We start from the raw sequence: 19,887 nt of genomic DNA on the forward strand, positions 1-19,887 counted from the left end.
TTTTTTTTTTTTTTTTTTTTTTTAGCCACTAAAGAGATAACTAAATTTGTTCAGTTATTTATTTGAACTTTTGTGTCCTAATAACAATTGGCAAAATCTGACAAGTGTAGATTCTATGTTCAAGTGAATAAATAATTTGAATTTTTAATATTAAAATAAAAATTATAAAAAGATATTTTATACTGTCTAGCACTTGTGAGATATATTGAGAAAACATCTTGACAAAAGGCATTATTTAAAATCCACAACCCTCAGAACAATTTAATAAACTGGGTTGTCATCGAAAAGAATTAGGATGGTTGCCTTGGTGACAGAGATTATCCTTTAAATTTCTTGAGTCTGTCATTTTAAAATCTTGAAGAGATAATATTTTTAATTTATTAACAGTATGTCATATAGAGAAAAAAATTGTGTGCTTTAAACTATCCATGTAAGACTTAAACAAATTTATAAACTGCTCAACAATAAACTGTGTTATGATTTAAGTAGATAATAACAATTTATAATAAGTAAAATACAGAAAGTGTTTACTGCAGTAAACTCATTCTTTGGACTTATTTAGGACAATCTATTTTTACTAATTCTGGTCCCATTGGTTGCTGCTGCTGTTGACCTTACTATTTGTTTTTTGTACATTTGGCCTCTCTTCCTAAGTTAAATGTGAGAGTTAAGCTCAGAGAGTCTTGGGAAAATTGGTTAGTCTGTATTTAACACTGCACCCTGGGAGATGTAGAGCTTAGATAAATACATTTTGATAGAATTAAACAGCCTGAAGATGAAGAAAGATAACCAAACCAATGAAACAAATTATCATTTCTCATTGGGAGTTTTAAAGATTTTGGCTATTATGTGCTGCTTATTCCTGATGAGAACCAGAAAATTCACCATTATACATAGAAGTTCCACTTTGGGCCACCAGGAAGATCACTAAAATTTATATCTGTCCTCTCAGGTATCCAACAGAAATATATACAACAAATGCCAACATGTCACTATTCTACATATAAAATACTATAAATATGTAAGCAGTGTTATTACACAAAAGAATGCAGATTATCACTTAAATGCCATAATCACAAATAGGGAAAACTGAAATGAAATATTCCTTAACATGGAGACCAAAAGAAATAGAAATTTTTACCCCCTTCAAGTTAGATGGGATAGCATATCCCACTTTAAAACCTGTTTCAACTTTTTTTTTCTGTTAAAATGAAGATGATTTTAATTGTTAATATTTTATTATAGGTATAATTGTCAATTATATATGTCAGTTCATAGTTGATATCCTGCATGTAAGCATCTATGGATAACTTAAGGCAAAGTGTTAAAAACGCTCAGTGCCTTTAATTTGATTATTATTTAGCTTTTCAGTGTTCCAGGAAAACAATATTAAAAAACCCTAACTTATTGACACCCATGTTGATGACTGTGGGGAAGAATGCTTTAAAAATATGTTGGTAATATGCCTTTAATTTTCTTCCATATCTTTTTATGGCTTGATGATGTATTTTTATTTCATATTAGTGTTGAATGATATTCCATGTCTGGAGGTACAACAGTATATTTCTTCACTTACCTGCTGAAATATACCTCAGTTGCTTCCAAGTTTTGACAATTATAAATAAAGTTCCTGTAAACAAATAAGAAAAAAACCCTACCTTTTGTACAAGGGTTGCAATTTACAATATCTTTCATATACATTTTAAAATTTCCACCAATAGTAAAATCCTGCAACTTTCTCCAGCATTTCTAATAGGAAGTAAAAATGTTGAGAAATACAACGTTTTACTGTCTCAAAATTTTCAACCACACGTATTTTAGTATTTAAGTCATTTGGGCATTCTGTCATAAATAACAGGTGAAATACTATCTACCACAACTTTCTTTGTTGTGTAGGAGTTGGTTGTTTATAATTTTGCTCAAATATTTATTTTTTAACTTAATATGTATTTATCAGGTAGTTAGTATGTGCCAATTATTATTGAAAATTTACTGTGAAACAAAATAGACATAGTTTTTGCCCTCAGAAAATTTAGAATTTAGTAAGGGAGATGATAATAATAATAATAATAGCCAATATTTACATAATGTTTATCAGATACCAGGTGCTGCTCTAAATCCTTTAACATTTTAACTTATGTTATTCCTCATGTAAATCTATGTGGTTGTGATGGTTTAGTCACTAAGTCATGTCCAACTCTTTTGTGACCCCATGGACTATATAGCTTGCCAGGCTTCTCTGTCGTTGGGATTTCCCAAATAAAAATACTGGAGTGGGTTGCCATTTCCCTCTCCAAGGGGTCTTCCCTACCTAGAAACTGAATCCAGGACTCACACATTGCAGGTGGTCTCCTGCATTGCAGGCAGATTCCTTACTGAGCCATTAGGGAAGCCTAAATCTATGTGGGAGGTACTATTGTAAACCTCATTTTCCAGATGAGGACATAAAGTTCGCACAGCTAGTAGGTATGAGAATTATATTTGAATGGAGTAGATTGACTCAAGCATTAATTATCTTCCAACACTAAATTGCATTTTAATACATGCCAGCAATGATAATGTTTTTGTGTAGATCTTTTAATAGTCTATGTGTCCAGAGTTTTCTAACAAAATGCATTTTAATTATGCCAGAATTTTATTGATTTATATCATCTTTAGTATGACAGTTATTCAAATAATCGTTTAATCCAGAAATAATGAATACTCTAAATAATACTAATGTTTATTTTTTTTCAGCAACATAATAAGTTATTACATCTCCTTCTCTTGTTTCTGAGCACTTTACAAGTCTGATGCTGAGACTAATACTTCTTCAGAGACATTGAACTGTAATCCAATTACTTATTTGGCATTCGACTTTAGAAAAACACCCTGACCTAGGAGGGTATATTTTTTATTATCTCCATTGAATTATAAAGCATGAAAGCCAGAGTTTAAATTCTCTGGATTCCTTTAATAAGAAAAATGTCTAAATGCCTTAAAGCCTAGGAAAGTGAGATGAATAATAATAAGAATCTGAAAGAAGACTTATACTTTTTTCTCCACTTCTCATATTTACACATACTTCCCTACAGATAATGAGAAATGTGACTGAGAAACAGGACTAGCGAAAGGAGTTGGAATACACTTCCCATTTCTGTGGAAGTAACTTGCCCTTCTCTTAAGTACCCCTTGTATCATTACAAACACGGTAAGCACTAGTGGAGAACTGATTCGTATCAGTTAAGGTTATTGATAATTCAGTAAAACGAAGGGTTTCCTTTCATTACTTTCTGACACACTGAGATAACTGTCACTCTTTCCCATTTGTTTTTCCCTTCTCCAATTCTCAAAATTTTAAATTGAACTCTGTACCTTTGAGGACCTATGGATAGTCTGACACCTGGGATTGAAATTCTTTGACTTCCTGCTTTTTAAGACACAAACCAATCTCTCAGGTTTACTGTTACCAAATGGTTTATCATTCCAACTAGAATCTGATCCTGAGACTTATCACATTCTCAGAGACACTGGACTGTAACCTAAGGTAAAGCACATACATTTGGAGGTAAATAATGACTGCTTTGACCTTTTTCTTTGTCCCTTGTGTCCAGAATTGGTTCAGGTTTAGTGAACTATTTTTAAGGAGTGTCAAAGTTAAATGAAACTTTATGCTGCTATGCATTACTGCTGTGTCATGTAAGTAGAGGCATTTCCCCTGTCTATAGACATTATTGAATAACTAGAAGCTAGTATTAATATACAAAATTTTATTTTTCTTTGAGTTTTGCTGAAAGCCATAGGGTAATAAATTTCTACTTTACTGACTTGAATCTTTAAATTTAATTTTCCATTCTCACACGAATGGCCCTTAGCTGGCAAGAGCAGTTGAGAGTAAGAAATTAGGCATTATCTGTTTATGAGAAAAAAGATCTTTCTGAAGTCTAAATTGGTAGCATGCTGTTACTCAGTTGGGCAGGAGCCTGAATGGTCATCATTTCCTGGCTGAAGTGTAAGGAGATAGAACTGGCAGGCACACTGCGTAGAGGCTGCATTGGCTTCTTTGGACATTTGATAGCCGTGGACAGTGACAATAGTGATGTAATACAATCCCCAAAGAAAATGTAATGTTGCAATAGAACATGCAGAGACATTTAATTTATCCTCAAGTTTGAAAAGTAGGGGCAGAAAAATTTTGCTTTTTCTCTTCTAGGTTTTTTGCTGGTCTAATAATTAAATTGATATAAGACAGACTAAAAGGAGAAAAATAAAGTTCGTACATATGGAAGCCTCATTAAAAATAAGAAACCCGAAGGGCAGCCAAGTACTTAAGACTTATATAATTAGCATCCTGAGCTAAGGAAAGGGAGAGTGGTCTGAGGACACAAAGGGAAGGAAGGCCATTCAGAAGAAGGGACAATAGATGTTTGGAAAATAAAGATTGTTCTGTTATACAGATAAGTTTCTTGTATCTCTGGTTATAGCTTTCTCTTTGGTACAGGCCATCTTTCCATGTATATTTAGGCACTTGAAGGGAAGGTAAAGAGCTTTTTCTGAATCTACTGGGCTTTGATTGCCTTATGCCAAAGAGATGTGTTTCACGGTAGCAAAATCAGTTCCAATTCAGAATCATCAGAAATAAGTTTCTTTTGTCATCTACAAGCAAATAAATGTATGTGTGTATGCCTTTACAAAATTGGTTGTGCCTGTCTGCACTTATGTGTACAGAAATACTAAGTCTTCAAGAGATCATCAAATAAAAAAAATTGTTGATGATGTTTTTGCAAAACACTATCTATGTAAGTCATTATATTTCACTGTTAGCCGTAGAGACTTGTATGTGCACACACTGTGTGTGTGTGTGTGTGAGTTTTAATCTGGGACTCCCACTTTCAAAAAATCTGAATGTATCTTTCCAGATCAGTGGAGCTGTCTTAGTTTATTGAAAGCTGAAGTTCAGAATCAGAAATAGAAAAAGTTAGGACTTTGTCCTTGAGACTGTAATGAGCAGGACCCTCAGGGGCTCCCTGGACTGAAAGCCTCTCTGTATCACCCATTTCTTGTTTGTAGGGGATAAAAGAGGCCTTAGTCTCTGAGGCCTTCTCTGAGTTCCAAATTGCAGACTCAAGCAGTTACTAACTAAGAAAGTGAGGAGATGCATAAAAGTAGTCAATCTAGAAAAGTAATGATAGCTTCAACAATAGTTCAGTCACAGAAGATGCAACATTTTATATAAATTTTTAATTTAGAATGTTTCATCCCATTTCTGTATTCAAATAGAATATAAAAATTAATCCCCTTTGGGAATAAGAAATTATTTCTTAAGGATGATTCCCTTGGTGCTTGCAAAGACCACTCTAAATCTTTGACCACTCTGAATCATTTTACTTAATCAGACTGAATTATACAAGGCACCAGTCTTCTCCATTGCTTCTGGTAGTTTAAATAGGAGGGAGGAAGGAGAATGGTATGGGCAAGGGAGCATTTTCAGTTTGGTTTTATGATTCATTTATAGAAGATTCAACCCTGTAGATGACCTAAAAAGGTAATTTGCCTGCCCCAGGACCAGACCAGTACTGTCCAAAACTAATATAGTGTGAGCCACATGTATATTTAAATTTTTTTTTGAGTAACCACATTATAAAATTATAAAAAGAAAAATAAAATAAGAACTTCCCTGGTAGCTGTAAAGAATCTGCCTGCAATGCAGGAGACCTTGGTTCGATTCCTGGGTCTGGAAGATCCCCTAAAGAAGGGAATGGCTACTCACCCCACTGTTCTTGCCTGGAGAATGCCAAGGACAGAGGAGCCTGGTGGGCTGCAGTTTATGGGATTATGAAGAGTCCGACATGACTGAGCACAGCACAAAAAGAAAAATATGGAATTAATTTGAATAATATTTCTTATTTAATCTTTAGTATCAGTCAGATCTCAACCAAAGAAGTAAAACCAGTAGGAAATTATACAGGTATATTTATCTATTAAGACATTTGTTGCAAGGAATTGGCCTATGTGATTGTGCAGACTGGCTGAGCAAATCAGAAGGCACAGGACAGGCAGTTAGAAAGTAAAAATCATGAGCAAGCTTGAGCCCATGTACATGCACCAAAGCGTTGTACACCCAAAGACTTTATTCTTTCTCCCAGGGAACCTCAAACCTGTTTCTAAGACCTTTCAATAGAATCAGACAAGCCCGCCCAGATGATCTAGAATTATGTTATTTAAAAATCAATAAACTAGGAATTTTAATTATATCTGCAAAATACCTTCATAGAAACTTCTACATTGGGCTTCCCTGATAGCTCAGTTGGTAAAGAATCTGCCTCTAATGCAGGAGACCCCGGTTTGATTCCTGGATCAGGAAGATCTGCTAGTGAAAGGATAGGCTACCCACTCCAGTATTCTTGGGCTTCCCTTGTGTCTCAGCTGGTAAGGAATCTGCTCACAGTGCAGGAGACCTGGGTTGGGAAAAACCCCTGGAGAAGGGAAAGGTTTACCCACTCCAGTATTCTTTCCTGGAGAATTCCATAGACTGTGTAGTGCATGAGGTCGCAAAGAGTCTGACACAACTGAGTGACTTTCACTTTCAACCTCTAGATTAGTGTTCATTTGGATGATTCGAGATCATAGCCTAGCCAAGTTGACACACAAATAAAACCACCACAATATGTCCAAAATAATATCATTCCAATATGTAAGTAATATAAAAATTATGATATATTTTATTCTTTTTAGCATTAAGTCTTCATAAACCGTTTTGTACTTACATTTATAGCACATTTCAATTCAGATTAATCACATATCATATCCTTAACATGTACACATGTCTAGTGGCCACTGCATTGGGCAATATGGGTGACAAAGAGTGATTGCTCTAAAGATATAAATTGTCAATAAAGGTCACTTGACAATATCTAATGACATTCTTTGTAGTCATGACTAGGGATGGCGTAGCATCTAGAATCATTTAATAGGGTGCTGTGCTGCTCAGTACTCTACAGTGCACACAATAGCCCTACCCACCTCCAAATAATGATTTTTCCCAATCCAAAAATCAATAATGCTAGGATGAGAAACCATGCTTTGGAGTAAGATCTGGAGGCATAAAGTAGAGATTAATAATAATAATAATGAGAGAAGCTGGAAGGTAAATGTTTCCTATGCTCTTTGGAAATCGTTCCATGCACCTTGAAGGCTTTTTCTGTTGTTTTTCTTTTTTTCCAGAAATGTAGTTGGAAATCTTAACTCTTCTGTATCTCCATTGCCATTTTCAGTCATGAAGGGGATAAGGGTAGAAGAGTGGCTTTATAAATAGTATAACTGATTAATGGGGAAAATGAGGGGAGGAGATCTTCACAATGTGATTATTTCTTTAACTGGTGAGTGAAAGAAACTGTCTTTTCTGAAGATTTTAGTATTTTCCTCTAGTTGATCTTGATTTTAGACATCCAGAAAAATCATAAAAATGCAAATTCAAACATACAAATGGAAAATTTAGAATAAGTACAGTAATTAGCACCATCTCAGACCATCTGTAGAATAAAGTTATGATAAATAAATAAGTAAAACTCATTAGCATTTTTATAAGAAACACCATGGTATTTAAGACTAAGTCTCTTTTCAGAGGTAGTAATCATATTTGTAAACTCTAATCTCAAATTTACTTCTGTCCAAATTAACTGCAAATTCAGAATTAACTATATTTTCTAAGCCTTGGCAATGTATATATACTGAACTAGCAGCAAATCAAATATATGTCTTAAAACCTGATATTTAGAAAAAATGTAATAGCTAACTAATTCTATGAAATGTGTCTATCTGCTTGCAGTAATTATTGGTTAAATGCAATGCCAAATTTTGATTCTAAACATGGCTTAGAATCAATACTTCTGAGATATATTTATTAGATAGTTACAGTTCATTTCACAAATTCTTAATTTAATATGTAAAAACTAAATCTTTCTAAATCTAAATGACATTTTTACTAAGGAGCCTTAATTTGTATTGAGAGTAATTGAAATAAAACATAATTATAATTTGTGATCAGATTTAGCACTGAAAACAGTGGCAACATTTATTGATGTAAGTTTTAAGCTTTTTCAATAACTCTAATTTTTAGATAACTTCAAGTTTTTCCTTATATCAATAAATGAGGGATTTATGTGGCAATATGTTTCAATGATTCTTTCCTTTTAGATACCTATAAATTTGTTGGATAAAATAATTTGGACTTCATGGTAATATTATGACATTTAGATCATAGTTATGATTTATATTTTGTACATTTTCAAAAAGAGTTTTTAAAAGCAAATCATAATTTTTCCTAGAAATACACAAAGAAAAGACTGAAAAACTGGAGAAACCTGAAAAGAAAATACAAACTAAAGGTAAGTGTTGAATTTTATGTTTAATCTTGTTTTTATTCAGGGTATATATTTTGTACATTTACATGAGAGAATGGAAAATTTTTATGTTTTGTGCTGTTTTGTCTTAATTTTTGATAGTGTTAAAGTAAGTTTACTTCTAGGGAAACTCTGTATAAATATATAATGCTTAATTATTGGATCAGAATAACTTCAAAATGGGTGACAGTCTTTCAGTTATTTGCAGTCAGCTTTTGTTTATTAAGCTAGTACCACAAACATATATTTTGACCTATTAGCAAGCAATTTTCTGTCTTTAATCAGTTAATATAATAAATCAGAGCTCGGTTCTTTTTAACTTGAATTTTTTTATGCCATGCAATACCTTCAAAATAGTCAGCATAGAAATAAAAGTTTTGTCCTATCTCACTGATGACTGCTGTGGTCTCAGAGCTTGCTTAAACAGTCTCAAGGAGTAGAGGCACAATGACAGCGTGATAATTAATGTCCTTTTCAGCTCAACTGAATCTCGTAACTGAAATCTTGCATTTGAAGCGTACGAATAATGGCCAGCATTGTCTTGTTCATCTTGCAAGCATCATTTTTCTAGGAGTGACCCATGTAGTCCTAAAACTTAAAAAAAATGAAAAACACTTATAGGAAGCAAAAACATTCAAAAGAACATGTTTCTTAAGATGCCCCAGTTTCCCCAGTGGTCAGTCTCATGTGATAGTGGGTGAGCCAGAGCAAAAATAAAAACCTTAGTATTACTGAATTTGTGTGATGCAGACTGAAAATGAAAGAGTTTTCCTGGATAAAAATCGAATGTTGTCTAATATTTATTATGTCAAAAACTGACTAGTACAAAATGATCTGTACAAATATCAAAGTTTCAAGTAGTAATTTCATACAAGTTCTAATTAAGCTGAAATTATACCAGTATGTGATTCCACACTAAAATACCATGTTTTCTTTTTTAATATACTTCATGTACTTTCTTTTTGTGAAGAGTTCAAATCATTCTGCAAATATTATGTCTTTAATCCTAATGTTTGAATTAGTTCCAGATTGGTCAGCTAATCTTTATACAACCAGGGACAATGAAGGTTACTCAGTTGAAACCTATTTATATTTGGACTTAGAGAACTAACGTCTTCTTTCTACTCCCTTTCCCTTTTGGTTCTTAATTCCTTTAGTCAGGGAAATTGGACACAGCTCTTGGCTATGGATTGACTAAGCTAGCCATCACTGAACTGGTTATGTGTTTCTATCGGCTGGAGGTTAAACAGAAACTCAACTGGTTCCACATGATTTGGGTGTCTGCTGTTTTATCTTGCAGACTGTACTACTAATCTAATAGCAATGCTGCTGGAGTGGATGTGGTGATACAGATGGTACCATTTGCATTTTGGACCTGGCTCTATTAGAATCCTGCTGTTAAAGACTTTGAGCAGCGGGCTGTAGAGTGGGTTTATTAAACAAGTGAGTTTTGCATAATTAAAACAGTGAATCTGGCTGAAGTTTAAAATAAACTTCTGAAAGGCTGGGCTAGAGATTAGTACCTGAATATATTTCCTGAATAGATGAAATATATTTTGGGAAAGTGAACATTTCTCAAGAAAGAGAAAATGGAGCTTCAGTTGTTCAACAGTGAAATAGGCTTCAGAGATACTTTTTCTACAATTTTTTTTTTTTCGTGCAAGTATGAACAAAAAATTTCATTTTACTGCTTAGTTTCCTCATCCAGGTAGAACAGGATAAAACGTGCTTTCTATTCCCAAGTATTTCAGTGAAAATAAATGTGGTTTTATAACTGCTCATTTGTCTAGATAAATATTTTCTCTATGCCACATTGCATATCAGTTATGGTTATATATGATAGATAGTTAGGAATTTGTTATCAAAGCACTTGAATTCTTATATGGAATGGTAGAGTATATCCGAGGTAATAGTAGCCTGCAATGATTACAGACAAGCCAGCAAATATCTGAGTCTAAAGAGATATGTTATGCAGAAGCTGGTGTATTAACTTCTGTTGCACAAAATGTCTTCACTCCTCTGTATTCTTTGTCCTAAAAATTAATATCACCATTCACCCATGTTATTCAAGCTAAAAAGTTAGGAGTCATTTTGACCTAAAGTGGTATGCACCCCTGACTGGACCTTAGAATCATCTGGATAGGTTTTAAAGTATATATATCCAGGCCTTCCCTGGTGGCTCAGTGGTAAAGAATCTACCTGGGAATGAGGGTGACATGGGTATGACCCCTGTTCTAGGAGGATCCTACATGATGTGGAGCAACCAAGCCTCTGTGCCGCAACTACTAAGCCTGTGCTCTAGAGCCTGGGAACTACTGAGCCCATGTGCCACAGCTACTGAAGCCCACGTGTCCCAGAGCCCACGCCCAGCAAAAAGAGAAACCACCACAATGTGAAGCCCATACACTGAAACTCGAAAGCAGCCCCCACTCACCTCAACTAGAGAAAAATCTGCTCATCATTGAAGACCCAGCACGGCCAAAAATAAAATAGAAAGAAGAGGTTGTAATTTTCTTTTAAGCCAAATATGTATATATATATATATCCATATGCAGATTCCATCCTGGTTCCTTTAACGTTTGGGAGGTAAGGCTGGAATTCAAGTCAACCTCTTCAAATGAGAGGTCATGGTTAGAATATAGTCAAATTCCTGGCCTAGAGTTCAAGTATATCCCACAGAAGTTCTCTTTGACCAGCCAGTATGTTAAAATAACTTACACCTGGATGTCATTAGGTAGAACCTGCACCCTCTGTTTATCAGTCTCCTCCATTCTCCCTTGTCACTACTGGAGTAGACATTTATCTATCTGCTTTATCTCTGAGGACCTCTGAGTTGCAATCCCTGACTTGTTGGTGTCTTTCAACACCAAAGCCCAATCCTGCTTAGCCCCTTGTTGTCCTCCCTTTTCACTCTAGTTTAGTCCATTCTCACCTCTCCTCTCCCATTATTATCCCTTCTACAATCATCTACCAATTAGGTTGTGACAGTCACTTCTTAAGTAACTTCTGCCTTAACCTCTCAGGCCTCCCCTGCATTAGCCCACCAGGCTCCTCTGTCCACGGGATTTTCTAGGCAAGAATACTGGAGTGGGTTGCCATCTCCTTCTCCAGGGGATCTTCCCAACCCAGGGGTCGAACCCAGGTCTCCCACATTGCAGGCTGATTCTTTACTGTCTGAGCCACTATGGAAGCCCCCATTAACCTCTCAAATCCATATGAATCATACTCATGGGCTTAAATCTATCTGTTGTCATCACAGTGCTATATACAGAGATAAAAGCCACACTGTCTGTCCTGAGATAAAAGGCCCTCATCATATGATCACTAATAGATAGCCCTACACATTTCCAGCTTTGTCCACTTTACTGCTTACCGTCCTTACTCTGCAACCTCCTCATTAGTCCCTTCCATTCCCAGCTCTCTCCTTGCTTCGCACCAGCACTGCAGTCCAGACCCCACCAACACCCCCAACCCCATGCCACAGACTGAACTGTCGGGCAGTCCCTAAGCCAGCCCTGCTGCTATCTCGTAATTCTGTGCTTTTATATGCCTGTCCTCTTGACCATCAGCCACAGGGCAGGCTTCTGCTCATTTCTTTGATTCTCAGATGGAAAGTCAAATCCTTCAATAGGCCTCCTTTGCTATTGCTCACTCTGTGAGCATTTAGTTACTTCCTCCATGCTACTTTACATCCATGCCTTCAACCTTTAAAGCATTTTGACACCAAATTTTAAATGTGGGTATGTGGATCTAACTCACTGCGAGCAGAAACAGTTTGTCTTCTTATATGTTCTAGGTCTGTGTTGACATTTGCTCATATGATTCTGTGTTTCCTTATCAGTGAACAAAGAGATTCAGACTCAGTGGTCTCTCAGGATTGGATCAGCTCTGAGTTTGTGTGCTTATATTAAATTGAAAACGATTCTAATATCCTCTGTCCCAAACAATTGCCCCATATGGGGATTGGACCCTTGCTTCAGTTCCCCCACTCGCCAAGGGCAGGTCCAGTCTGTTTTTTTTCCCACTACTTTCTTCATCCTACCGCGTTTTGGGTGCTTCTATATATTCTTTACCAGTGGTCAGGTATTCCTGCCCGCTGTCAGCTGGTGTTCTGCAAGATCTCCTGTGTCTGAAGGTGTATTCCTGATATATCTGTGGAGAGAGATGTACTCCACTGCCACCTACTCCTCCGCCACCTTCCGTCTCCTCCAAAATCATTCTAATATCTCTAAAGTGCCAAACATATGAAACACACTCAACATATGTTGAAATATCAATGAATTAATTAGTAAAGCATTTGTTTTCTCTATTTTGTTAATATTGACTTGATTCTGATGGAGAGCTATTTCATTTGCCATTTCTGTGTTTATTTTCAAATATATATAATTATGAAACTTTAACTAGGCCACTGTAATGTCAAATTTATTTGGTCAGAGGCAATTGAAGAATTTAACAGTTCCATATTAAAACAAAAACTGTCTGTAACGTGTAATCAGAAAAACCCACAATAAGTATATAATATAATAATATCAGTTAAAGTAATACAGATTAATTTGGACACTTTGGAAAGTACAAAAAAAAAAAGAAAGAAATTCAATTATCAAATTAGCAAAATTCAATTATCCAGCGAAAAATAGTAATTCATTTTTTACTTCTCCCCCTTTTTTTCCCTCCATGTGTTTACTCTTTAATTGAGTATTATCTTATTTCTTTTTCAATTGCAAATTTAATTTTGGTTTCAGATAACAGTTACGCTTCTACTTAACTATTAAACATATCAATATATTCATAGAACAAAGTAAACCAGAGAAGACTAGAACTTGATGATAAACATATAACTAGGTGAGAGCGTTTTGTCTCTCTAGAATGGCTCCTAGACAATAGAAGGGCCTTTTAAGCATTCAGAGCAATAGGTGTCTGCTACATCCACTTGGGTTTTCAAGTGTTCATGTGGAGAACTGACCTTTAGGAATAGGGAGGTAATTTACAAGGCAGGATGTGTGCTGAGGAAGGGCGTGTAATTAACATCTGAGTAGGCCAATTGGTGGGAATGGAGGAGTGACCCAGAAGACAGATGGTGTAAATAGAAAAACTGGCTATAGCCATTAGGCAGTAATACATATTAATTTATTCATTGCAATTACTTTGTGCCAAACACTCTACTGAGCACTAAGAATTCAAAGAATAGGACTCAATCTAAGAAGAGACCTAAACAACCAAGCACACAGCCTCACCGTCGTGTGGTGAGTGCTCCAAAAAGATATGTCCTGGAGGAAAGTAAAAGTGTTAGTTGCTGAGTCGTGTCCAGCTCTTTGCGACCCTATGGACTGTAGTCCACCAGGCTCTTCTGTCCATGGGATTTCCCCGGCAAGAATACTAGAGTGGGTTGCCATTTCCTTCTCCAGGGGATCTTCCCGACCCAGGGATCAAACGGCTGTCTCCTGCATTACAGGAAGATTATTATTATAGGAAATATCCTGGAGGAGAAACACTATTTGAGGAAACAGCTGCTTGCCTCAGTTCCTGAGTAGGTTTTCTGGCAGGGCCTTAATTTGAGATTTAGGTGTGCACTCTAGAACCTTTAACGGAAGATGTAACAGCTAGTTCAGGGGGTCAGTCCTCAAGGAACCTGGTAGGAACTCTGTTAAGGGAGCACAAGAGGAGTCCAGGGATTAGTGTTAGTATTAGTTTCCTAGGGCTGGCGTGACAAAGTACCGAAAACTGGGTGGTTTAAAATAGCAGAAGTTTCTTGTCTCCCAGTCATAGAGGCTAAAAGTCCAAAGTCAAGGTTTCAGCAGGGTTGGTTCTTCACAGGGCTGTGAGGGAGAATCTGCAGGCTTTTTCCCACCTTTGGTGGACTGGGGTAGGGGGTGAAGGAACTGGAAGGGTGTGCTGGCTTTCATTGGCTTGTAGACAAATCATTCCAGTCTCTGCCTTCAGATTCAGATGGTGTTTCTTCCCGGTCTCTGTCGCTGCCTGCTGTGTTCTTCTTTCTCTATCCAAATTTCCCCTTTTCATCACAACACCAGTCATATTGTATTAGGGCCTACCCTCCTGACCTCATTTTAACTTGATTACCTCTGTAAAGACTATGTTTCCAAATAAGGTTACATGCCTTTTCTCCATAACATAATTAAAGTCAGCAGACCTTTTTAAAAAAGGGTTAAGAGACTGGTTTAGGATTGTTTCTGAGAAACAATTATAGGACTGGAATCATAGGTTGGCAAGGGATTTGGCTGAAGCTGAGACTCAAATGCCAGAGAGGACAGGGCATTAAAATGTATCTAAATATCCTGGAGCCCTTTATGAAAGAGCTCTCAAGTCCACAGATTAATTTAGTCATCCCATGTTGTATAAACTCACTTTTGCCTTCTCTCAGCTGGACTTAATTGACTCCTTAAAGTGCAAAATATATCTTATTTTCTTCTCTGGCTGCTGTGTATGATAAACCTGGAAAATGAGAACAGTAGGCCCTATACAAAGCTATACTTCTCCTCCTCCATAGCGATTATTCTTTTATGAGGAAACGATTACAGTTCTGACTGTGGCCATGTAGCCCCAGGTGAAGCAGAAATTACTCCTACAATTAAATCAGATTTGGGAGTAACACCAATCCTTTCGAATTAAAAGATCTATTTTGTAATTGAAAGCGTATGTATCAAATGAGCTTTGTAACCTTAGATAATTTGCCTAATCTTCACTTTAATACATAAATAAATATAATTTTACTATGAAAAAGAAGTGTGTGCATTGTTGTAGGCTAGATTGCCGATAACATGCTCAGGAAATCTAATCAGCACTTTGGCACATAAGGACAAGTCTGCACAGGACCTGGGATGGACAAGACAGCATGGTCTTGTGGGGAGAGTACTAGTTTAGCAACAGAATAACTATGTTCTTATTCTGCTCTACCGTGGACACTTAGGCAGCTGTATTTTCTTATCCATGGACAAAGAAATTCAGGCTAATTGATCTCTTAGGTTCTCCCAGCTCTAACATTGTGTGCTTATGTTAAAAATGATAAATTCTTCCTTTAAGAAAAATGGAAAATACAATCATAAAGAACTGTTTCTCTACTCAAGAATGCTTTTCTACTGAGTTCATTATCATCATTTAAAGTGTGTAGATCATTTTGTCTTAGCACAAAATTAAGATTCAACACATTAAAATTACAAAGAAGAAGCACACAGAGATATACACTATCCAAGAGTACATCTGGCATTTTTATTTAGCGGTGGCTAAAGCAAAATTATTTAAAATGGGTTTAAAATGAATGTGTATCTTGCTCTTTCATAAAAAATGATGAATGGAAACGTGAATATATATGAATTTTATGAAGCTGTTTAAAATGTTGACCTATTTAAAATTTATAAACCACTTCGGTGCTAATACCTCCCACAACAGAAGTGCCAGAAATCTGAGAAATAGAGCAGTTAATTAAAAGAAAACTTGGTGAGGGGCACTTCCCTGATGGTCCAGCTTTTCAGACTCCGCACTTCCAATGCAGAAGGTGTGAGTTTGGTCCCTGATCTGGGAACTAAGATCCTAAATTCCAGGCCAGGGAACTAAAATCCCAAATGCAGTGTGGCGTACCAAAAAATAAGTAAAAATAGCAATAATAATAATAATATATTAAAAACAAAAAGAAAAATCAGTGAAATCTGTTACAGGTAATCACGCTCCCCAAATGAAAGCGAAAGGTTAGTCCCTCAGTTGTGTCCACCTCTTGGGGACCCCTCAGACTTTAGCCCTCCAGGATCCTCTGTCCATGGGATTTTCCAGGCAAGAATTCTGGAGTGGGTTGCCATTTTCTCTTCCAGAGGATTTTCCCCGACTCAGGGATGGAACTCAGGTTTTACACTTTGCAGGCAGATTCTTTACAATCTGAGCCACCAAGGTGCTCCCCAAATTCTTTTACAATTCAAAGGTAATGTGCTATCTGATTCCTTTTGCTTTAGATACCCAAGATTAGTCCTGTCCAATAGCTCTGAAATCAAGTATATGTTCCAGAATTTTGCTTCATTAAATTTTCTTGCTAACCATCAATTAACGAATAGAGTAGCCTATATAAATCAGTACTTTAAAACATTCGATGCCAAAACTTTTGAGTTTGAACTAAGAGCAGAGAGAACTGCAAAGGATTCTGACAACCTGGCCCTCAATGCCTGCTGCTTGGCCCCTTGGGAGTGTAGTGCCCATTAAAAGAACCCAGGGTCAGCTCACTGTGAGCACTGATACACTTCAGCAAAGGACACAGAGTCCGCCTGGCAGGTTGCCAGGACCAGGAGCTGTGGAAGCACAGAGCACAGCTGGCAGAGTGCTGGAGAGGGGACATGCGGGGAGGACGAGAGGCGCACTTTGGAGTTGAGCTGAGCTGAGTGTTCTGGTCAGGGAAAGGTCAGAGTCTGGGCAAGTGCAGGAACGGCGGGGCCCTGCCAACTCAGATGCCAAACATCAGGTCCGCTCCAACTGGCGGATTCCGTTTGTTTTTAATTGTCAGCCTGCCGAAGGGACTTTTGTTTCTTGTAAATAAGGGTGACAAACAAATTAAGCTCTAGCAGGTGCAACAAGCTTATTCTGCTCTGAGTTAAAACTGTCCTAGCTAAGATGTAACTTGCCAACAGAGCTGGTGACGAGAAAGGTACCTTTTTCTTCTTTCATATGAAAACTTCTGTGAATTCTAAGCAAACAGACACAGGACCTAATGTAACTGTTGTAGCAGATTACTTTTATTTTAGAGGGATTATTATGGCAGATATTGATGGTGGCACAGTTTTGATCAAAGTAATATCAAACCTTAGTGTCTGAGCTCAGTCTTGCCAAAGTTTGAAGTTTTCATCCAAGGAGTTTCAGAGGCTGTCTGCTGTGGTGAACAGCTCCCTAGAGCATGTGATTCCAGCTGCTTCACTGAGCAGTATTATGGTACCATTTCTGAAGAGGATAATGAAGTTTCAGCATACAGGACTGTGTCTGTAAATCAAAACTTAGACTGTGAGGAACTGGATTTTTCCCCAGAGTAATAGGAATAAGGCATTAATATGCTAATTTGAGCCTGAGTTCAGCCCCCTTGCTCTTTTGATTTCATATTAATTCTTCCATTTATGCTCATGTACACATCAATTGGAAAATCCTTTAGTGGAATGGACAACCAGCTGTCCAAGGTGGCTGAGGTCTGGTCCTTCACAGAAGCAGAGACACAGATTAGGTTGTCTCCTGGGGGTCTAGCTAACCAGGGTTCCAAAAGCAAAGCTTATCTCATGCAAACTTCCTTTCCCCTAGAGAAACTTTAAAAGAGGCTTTGTTCTTGCCAGGACTTTCTTTTGGTTTTCAGCTTAATTAATAGTGATCCAAAGAAACCAAAGCTATTTCTGGTCATGTGTGAGTGCTGATGTCCTCTCTTATTTTGTGAGATTTTTATATTAAACTTAGAAAACCCAAAAGAATCATTGAATGTGGAAAGTAGAAACAATGTCTGGATGATCTTTGTTTCTTCTGTTTCTCACTGAGATTTAATTATTTAAGAATTTTTTTAATGTAAAAAATGTTAATGACTGCAAGCAAGCAATGCATATTATATTATATCTATACAACATCACCAGTAAATAGAACTGTACTACATGATAAAAATAGCTCTTATAATATTTTAGAAATTTTCTCATTCAATAATATCTAATGAGTCCACCATGTGACTGATACCATGTGATGGCTAGGATAAAAAAATAAAACAGTAGGGCATAGCCTCTAAAGAGAGTTCACCTTCTTGGGATAAGTGGAGATGAAAGAACACTCTGCAGAGAAAGAGGCATTTGAGTCAGGGCTGAAAGGTTGCATGAAACAGAGGAAATGTGGGTGTGAGAAATCTTGGTGATGGCACAGCAGGCAGAAATGCAAAGTTCCATATATTTGTGTAACTCCAAGCATTTGTTACAGGTGGAATGTAAAGTTCAAAGGTAAATTCCTCATATGTAAGATTGGTTTGATAAGCAAATGTCAAATTACTGGAATAATAAGATATTTTTATATTTGATACAGTACCTCAGATCAGATCAGATCAGTCGCTCAGTTGTGTCCGACTCCTTGCGACCCCATGAATCACAGCACGCCAGGCCTCCCTGTCCATCACCAATTCCCAGAGTTCACTGAGACTCACGTCCATCGAGTCAGTGATGCCATCCAGCCATCTCATCCTCTGTCGTCCCCTTCTCCTCTTGCCCCCAATCCCTCCCAGCATTAGCGTCTTTTCCAATGAGTCAACTCTTCGCATGAGGTGGCCAAAGTACTGGAGTTTCAGCTTGAGCATCATTCCTTCCAAAGAAATCCCAGGGCTGATCTCCTTCAGAATGGACTGGTTGGATCTCCTTGCAGTCCAAGGGACTCTCAAGAGTCTTCTCCAACACCACACTTCAAAAGCATCAATTCTTCGGCGCTCAGCCTTCTTCACAGTCCAACTCTCACATCCATACATGACCACAGGAAAAACGATAGCCTTGACTAGACGAACCTTTGTTGGTAAGGTAATGTCTCTGCTTTTCAATATGCTATCTAGGTTGGTCATAACTTTCCTTCCAAGGAGTAAGCATCTTTTAATTTCATGGCTGCAGTGATTTTGGAGCCCAGAAAAATAAAGTCTGACACTGTTTCCACTGTTTCCCCATCTATTTCCCATGAAGTGGTGGGACCAGATGCCATGATCTTCGTTTTCTGAATGTTGAGCTTTAAGCCAACCTTTTCACTCTCCGCTCTCACTTTCATCAAGAGCCTTTTGAGTTCCTCTTCACTTTCTGCCATAAGGGTGGTGTCATCTGCATATCTGAGGTTCTTGATATTTCTCCCGGCACTCTTGATTCCAGCTTGTGTTTCTTCCAGTCCAGCGTTTCTCATGATGTACTCTGCGTATAAGTTAAATAAGCAGGGTGACAATATACAGCCTTGACGTACTCCTTTTCCTATTTGGAACCAGTCTGTTCCATGTCCAGTTCTAACTGTTGCTTCCTGACCTGCATACAGATTTCTCAAGAGGCAGATCAGGTGGTCTGGTGTTCCCATCTCTTTCAGAATTTTCCACAGTTTATTGTGATTGTGACAGATTATCATGCTAGGCAAGGAGGGAGATACTAACACTTTATCAGATCAACATATGATCAGATTTTCATGTTAGGGAGGCTACTCGGAGACTCAGAAAAATCAAAATCTAAGTGTTCAAGATACTATTCAGGATATTATTGTAATAATATTTATAATAATAATATACCCAAGAAGGATATCATAGTCCATCTTTTAAATGGTCTCTTTCCCTTTCTCCTTCCCACTCCCCTACTAGGTTAATTTCTTCTCATCATTCACATTCTTAAATCTCATTTCTACCAGCGGACCTTTCCCAAGCACACAGATTAGATTAGGTCTCATTTTAAACATTGATATGCTTCTCCATTCTGAAGGAGATCAGCCCTGGGTGTTCTTTGGAAGGAATGATGCTAAAGCTGAAACTCCAGTACTTTGGCCACCT

The 19,887-nt window shown here is 37.1% G+C and overlaps 1 protein-coding gene across 1 annotated transcript in view; it reads left to right on the forward strand.

The window, feature by feature from the left end:
* The window catches only part of TRDN (triadin), a 281,398-nt gene that overhangs the window by 109,219 nt on the left and 152,292 nt on the right, over window positions 1-19,887 (forward strand). Inside the window, exon 5 of the mRNA XM_010861777.1 lies at window positions 8,307-8,366. Coding sequence (XP_010860079.1) covers window positions 8,307-8,366 — 60 coding nt within the window. The remainder of the gene's footprint in view (window positions 1-8,306; window positions 8,367-19,887) is intronic.

The sequence above is a fragment of the Bison bison genome, unplaced genomic scaffold (genome assembly GCF_000754665.1).
Source record: "Bison bison bison isolate TAMUID 2011002044 unplaced genomic scaffold, Bison_UMD1.0 scf7180017864473, whole genome shotgun sequence".
NCBI classification, from domain to species: Eukaryota; Metazoa; Chordata; class Mammalia; order Artiodactyla; family Bovidae; genus Bison; species Bison bison.